This window comes from Erythrolamprus reginae, chromosome 13 (assembly GCF_031021105.1).
Source record: "Erythrolamprus reginae isolate rEryReg1 chromosome 13, rEryReg1.hap1, whole genome shotgun sequence".
Lineage (NCBI taxonomy): Eukaryota > Metazoa > Chordata > Lepidosauria > Squamata > Dipsadidae > Erythrolamprus > Erythrolamprus reginae.
Window position 1 is genome coordinate 14,593,173 of NC_091962.1, and position 6,767 is coordinate 14,599,939.

Consider the following 6,767-nt stretch of genomic DNA (forward strand, 5'->3'; position numbering starts at 1 on the left):
GTAAGTCTTAATAAAAGCTCTTACAAGTGTTCGATCGGATTCAGACCTACTCTTCCTCCATCGCTTCTCTAGACGTCTCTTTTGGCGCTTCAACTCCCGGAGCTCCTCGTTGAACCATGGGGCTCTACGGGGTCTAACGCCTCGGAGAGGTCGCAAAGGCGCAATCCGGTCAAGAGCCCCCGCTGCAGCCGTGTTCCAGGCCTCCGCGAGAGACTCCGCCGAACTGTGGACGAGTGCCTCTGGAATAACCCCAAGCGCCGTCTGAAAGCCCTCTGGGTCCATCAGGCGTCTGGGGCGGAACATCTTCATTGGTTCCGCCTCCCTGCGGGGAAGGATTGGAGCCAGGAAGTCAAGCCGTAGTAGAAAATGGTCTGACCATGACAAAGGCAATACTTCTAAGCCCCTTAGTCTCAGACCATTACTCAATTGCTCGGAAAGGAATACCATGTCAGGTGCTTTTCCGCCCACACTGAAAAAAAATTAGAGGGAACATTGGTGTCCAGTGAGTGGGCACCCGCATGTCAGCGCAAGATTCAGCTTCCGGCATGCGCCGAAAGCCTACTCTCAGGTGAGGATGCGTGCACGAATGAGATTTTAGTGATTTTCACAAATATTTGCTGGAAATGGTCGAAATTTCTCTCTCCCGTGTGTCTTGATGAGAAATTTCACTTCCAGCGCATGTGCAAAAGCCAAATCATGCACCGACATGCGCGGCCACCCGCCGGTCAGCTGGAGCTGCGCACACAGCTCAATTTTTGCTACCGGGATGCCGTGTTGCCACGGTTGCAACCCACGACAACAAAAACAGTTCGCCATCACTGTCCAGTATTTCCTTTAAAAGTGTCGGAACGCCCACCACGTCTGGTGGCAAGCAGTTCCACAGTGCAGTCAGGCGGTAGGGAAAGCAAGTAGGATGCTTGGCTGCATAGCTAGAGGTATAACAAGCAGGAAGAGGGAGATTATGATCCCACTATATAGAATTCTGGTGAGACCACATTTGGAATACTGTGTTCAGTTCTGGAGACCTCACCTACAAAAAGATATTGACAAAATTGAACGGGTCCAAAGACGGGCTACAAGAATGGTGGAAGGTCTTAAGCATAAAACGTATCAGGAAAGACTTAACAAACTCAGTCTGTATAGTCTGGAGGACAGAAGGAAAAGGGGGGACATGATCGAAACATTTAAATATATTAAAGGGTTAAATAAGGTCCAGGAGGGAAGTGTTTTTAATAGGAAAGTGAACACAAGAACAAGGGGACACAATCTGAAGTTAGTTGGGGGAAAGATCAAAAGCAACATGAGAAAATATTATTTTACTGAAAGAGTAGTAGATCCTTGGAACAAACTTCCAGCAGATGTGGTAGATAAATCCACAGTAACTGAATTTAAACATGCCTGGGATAAACATATATCCATCCTAAGATAAAATACAGAAAATAGTATAAGGGCAGACTAGATGGACCATGAGGTCTTTTTCTGCCGTCAGACTTCTATGTTTCTATGTTTCTATGATTGTCCTCACTGTTAGGGAAGTTTCTGCTGAATTCCAGGTGGCTTCCCTCCTGGATGAGGTGCCACCTGTTGTTTCTTGCCCTGAATTCCTCAGTTGCTTTGGAGAATAGGTGGACCCTCTTTTCTTAAGACCTCAAACAGTCTTCTTCCTGTTTATTTGACGCCTTCTAAATTTGTTGATGTCTTTGTGTTGTTTCAGGAAGTTCTCGAGATGTTGAGCAGACCCTCTTTGCCAGATCTGTCATCGTCTCGGTCCTGGGTCTTTCTGGGGATGGTCTTCTTGGTGGGATCTGGACAAAGTTGCTCTTTCAGGTGCAAATGTTTGGTTGAGGAAAGAGTTGTTTTCTGCAATGGCCGGAATTTGACTACTGTGCCCGTCAAGATCCCACCAGATTCAGAGTTCTTAGACTTAAGCCGAAATAGCCTTCGGACCCTACACCAGGGTATGTTCTCCCGCCTCCAAGCCCTCAAAGAGCTGGACCTCGGCTACAACATCATCTCCAACATTGAACAAGGGGCCTTCAACGGCCTGCAGAAGGTCATGACCCTCCGACTAGTGGGCAACCAGTTGAAGATGGTCCCAGACAGGGTCTTCACAGGGCTGCCCAACCTCTCCATTCTCGACCTCAGAGACAACAAGATCCTCGTTTTCTTGGACGACACGTTCAAAGACCTCTTCAGTCTCGGGGACCTGGACGTAAGGGACAATCCTCTGGTTTTGGTTTCAGGCCAGGCTTTTCAAGGCCTCCAACATCTACAGAAGTTCGCTCTTCAGAAATGCAACTTCACCAGCCTGCCAACGGAGGCCCTGTCCCACCTTCACCACCTGTTGGAGCTTCGTCTCAACATTCTCAACCTCCGAGTCCTCCACAATTATTCCTTCCGGAAACTCCACCGGTTAAAAGTTCTGGAGATCAACCAGTGGCCTTCCTTGAAAGTTCTGGAGCCGCACAGTCTCTTTGGCCTAAACCTCACTTCCTTGTATGTCATCCGATGCAACCTCCATGATGTTCCTTATAGGGCCATCAAGCACCTGGTCCATCTCCGTTCCCTCGACCTCTCTTACAATCCCATCTCAACCATCCGTGGAAGGAAATTGCTGGATCTCTCCCGCCTCCAAGAATTCCACCTTACGGGTGGCCGACTGGCCACCATCCAAGCCAACGCATTTGAAGGCCTCGTCCATTTCCGTCTCCTTAATGTCTCCGCCAACCATCTCCGGACTCTTGAAGAAAGAGTCTTCCACTCGGTGGGCAACCTAGAAGTCCTTCGTCTGGACCAGAACCCTTTGGCCTGTGACTGCCGCCTCCTCTGGATCTTGAAGAGGCGGCAGAGGTTGAACTTTGAAGCGCAGCTGCCCATCTGCGCCACCAGCTCGGAAGGCGGCGAGAAGGTCTTCCACGACTTCTCCAGCGCTCTAGCGCACCACTTCACCTGCCGGAAGTCTATGATTGAGAACAAGACCTTCCAGAAAGTGGTCGTCCATGAAGGAGAGCAGGCCAACTTGACTTGTAGCGGTGACGGAGATCCGCCACCCATTATTTCTTGGGTGAGCCCTCAAAACATCACCTTGGATTCCACCAGCAAAGGCCGGTCAACCATCCTTCCTGATGGGACTCTGAAGATTCAATATGTCCAACTTGAAGACGGTGGAACATACCGCTGTGTTGCCAGCAACGCGGCTGGCAATGATTCTATGGTAGCTTCTCTCCAGGTTCTCGTACCTCGGTTCAACCAGTCCCTCTTCCGGAAGGACTTTGTTCTGCGCAATAATACGGTGATCTCCTCCTCCTTCTCCCTCCACGCCAGCATCTGGCTGGGAATCTTGGTCATCGGGATTGTCCCTTTTTTCTGTTCTGTCCTGGTCTGTTTCACCTTCATCTTCCTCTACAGCAGAGGCCGGGGGAATGTCACCCACCAGGTGATTCCTGCCGAGACCCGTCCTTCCCGAGGTTACAAGGCCATCGTGGGCCAGAGAAGACACTCTCCGAAAAAGCCGCCTAGAACCTCACCCCAAAAGCCGAGATGAACTCTTGAGGTCCTCCTCCTCGTGGGCAGCTCCTCGACTTCATTCTTCTCCACCAAGCGGATAAATTGAGCGGGGGAGGGCTGTTTGAGAATTACAACCACGTCTTTGCTTCACCCCTGATATGCCGTCTTCCCGGCGGTAAAATCTACTTACCTTCCCTACCGGTTGGGAAGCGCTCGCTTTTTCATCCTGTGCACATGCCCAGAAGGCTTTGCGGAGAGGGTTAAAAAAAAAAGAAAATGGCGGCATCCGGGAGGATAGGCAGAGCCTCATGTGACCACTGCTACCAGTTTTCCAAAACTACCAGTACGCTCGAATCGGTAGTTTTTCACCCCTGCGTCTTTCTCTCACCTGGAGTCACAGCTAGGAGATATAAATATATAGATATACAGTTCACTGGTACCTCTACCTAAGAATGCCTCTACTTAAGAACTTTTCTAGATACGAACCGGGTGTTTTACGATTTTTTTTTGCCTCTTCTCAAGAACCATTTTGCACATACAAACCCGAGCCTCCGAAACTGTAACCGGAAAAGGCGGGGAGAAGCCTCCGTGGGGCCTCTCTAGGAATCTCCAGGGAGGAAACAGGGCCGGAAAAGGCGAGGAGAAGCCTCCGTGGGGCCTCTCTCGGAATCTCCATCCTCCCTGTGGTTTCCCCAATCGCACGCCTTATTTGCTTTTACATTGATTCCTATGGGAAATATTGCTTCTTCTTACAAACTTTTCTACTTAAGAACCTGGTCATGGAATGAATTAAGTTCGTAAGTAGAGGCACCACTGTATATAGTTGCTTCCTCCCATATTTGGGAATACCAGGTGATTTTGACAGAAAATAAATCATATGGCTCTTTCCTGGTAAAAGCTGATTTGGAGGCGAGCCTGTAGCTCAGAGGTTGATATCCTGTCTTGCAGGCTAAACGCTACAGGTTAAAATCCCAGTCAGGGTATGTCTAGCTGACGAGAGCATAACAAGCTCGAAATAGATCTATACTGGGCTCCCTTCCTTTTCATTCATCAGCAAAAATGTAATATAATATAAAATAATATATATGTATGTATGCATGTATATGTAACATATTTTTGCTGATAATGAAAAAGAAAGGAGACTAATATAGATCTATTTCAGGCTTATTTGCCTTCATCAGGTAGCCACACCCTTACTGGGATTTGAACCTGGGGCTCTGCCTTGTATATATATATATATAAACTAGGAATGGATTGAGTGACACCTACCTTACAATTAAAAAAAAATCCCCTCAAATGCTCATGCATAGGGAAATAATTATGCAATCACAGAAAAAGAAGATACAAAATTCAGGTGTATCCAAAATTTGGGGATTTTGTCAACTCAGCTTGTTTATTAATAAAGACATGCGATTCTTTCTTGCACCTGAAATTTCTAGTGGGTTTTTATTTATTGCTACTGCTTCTACTGTTTATTATTATTGTTATTGTTGTTGTTATTATCATCATTGTTATTATTATTATTATTATTATTATTTTATGGTTGTTATTATTATTATTATGTGTGATTATTATCAGGGTTTTAAATTGTATTTTTAAAAAATTGGATTTGTACACTGTTTATGTTGTTGTGAGCCGCCCCGAGTCCATTATTATCATAATGATACATTCAATTCAATTCATTAGATTTGTATGCCGCCCCTCTCCGAAGACTCGGGGTGGCTCACAACAGTAATAAAAACAGTGTAACAATGGAACAAACCTAATAATAAAATATATTAAAACCTCAACAATTAAAAACCATACAGCACATACACATCAAACGTGAAATATAATAAGCCTGGGGGAGATGTCGTAGTTCCCCCCCATGCCTGGCGATATAGGTATTTATAGATATATAAATAAATCATAATGACAAATGTCATAAAATGGGGCGCATTGAGAAATGTTTCACCTAACAACAGGGACTCGATTGTGGTTGTCGAAACATGTTCGGGATCAAGTACGCCCCATTTTAAAAGAAGGTGGGTGTTATCAGTGGCCCCTCCCTATTCCTGGAAATTTCAGCAGGGAACCGGGTTTGAATTCTCCCACCGCCAAAAGGGGGAAATTTGAGGAAGGGGACGCCAACTTTGCAAATGTTAAATTGGTTTTAAACTGTGCTGGCTTGTTTTGCACGCTCGGTGACCCCAAAGAAGGGCTTGTAAAAATGGCTTTTAATGGCCAGATTCGACGTTCATTCCAGCTTAGGAAATTGGGTGGGTGGGCGACCAGGAGGAGGAATGAGGGGGTCTCAAATCGGCTTCCCAAACCTCTCGCTCCCTCCGAAGGGGAAATAAAGGCGAGGTGCTTTCTTTCACCTGCAAGTAAACATGACACAGCAAGAAAAAACGTTATTGATCCAGCGAGCCAGTGGTCTATTTTGGCTGGAACACACACAAACACACCACGCAAACACACAAGAATGAATTGCAGCCTGGGGTCCCCTATAAGTGCACTGGAGGAGGAGAGGAAGATGGGAAGGGAATTGAAAAAGAGGGAGAGGGAGGGAACTGAAAAAGGGAGGAAAGAGAAGGGAGGGAGGGAGGAGAGAAAGGGAAGAAAGGATAAAGGATAAAGGATGGAGAAGGGGGGAAGGAAAAGTAAAGAAAGCAGAGGAAAGGAAAGAAATGAGGGAATAAAAGAAGAGGGAGGGAGGGAACTAAAAAGGGGAGGGAGGGAAAGGGGAGAAAGGAAAGGATAAAGGATAGAGTAGGAAAAAAGCAGAGGAAGGAAGGAAGGAAAGAAGGAAGAATGTATGTTAGGAAGGAAGGAAGGAAGAATGGGAGGGAGGAAGAATGGAAGGAAGGAAGAATGGAAGGAAGGGAGGGAGGAAGAATGTATGGAAGGAAGGAAGGAAGGAGGGAAGGATAACACAGTTAGAATGTCTTCTTGTCCAACCCCTTGCAGAAGGAAGGAAGGAGGGAAGGAAGAATGGAAGGAAGGAAGGAAGAATGTATGTATGGAAGGAAGGAAGAATGGAAGGAAGGGAGGAAGGAAGAATGGAAGAATGGAAGGGAGGAAGAATGGAAGGAAGGAAGGAAGAATGTATGGAAGGAAGGAAGAATGGAAGGAGGGAAGGAAGGAAGAATGGAAGGAAGGAAGGAAGAATGTATGGAAGGAAGGAAGAATGGAAGAAAGGAAGGAAGGAAGAATGGAAGGAAGAATGTATGGAAGGGAGGAAGGAAGGAAGAATGTAAGGAAGGAAGAATGGAAGGAAG

General features: G+C 46.5%; 1 protein-coding gene across 1 annotated transcript; it reads left to right on the plus strand.

Annotated features, from left to right (window-relative positions):
• The first annotated feature begins 1,726 nt into the window (after positions 1-1,726).
• Positions 1,727-3,544, plus strand: LINGO4 (leucine rich repeat and Ig domain containing 4). Its single transcript, XM_070766049.1, has one exon. It carries the CDS (start codon positions 1,727-1,729, stop codon positions 3,542-3,544), a length of 1,818 nt encoding a protein of 605 aa, XP_070622150.1.
• Positions 3,545-6,767: the final 3,223 nt, after the last annotated feature.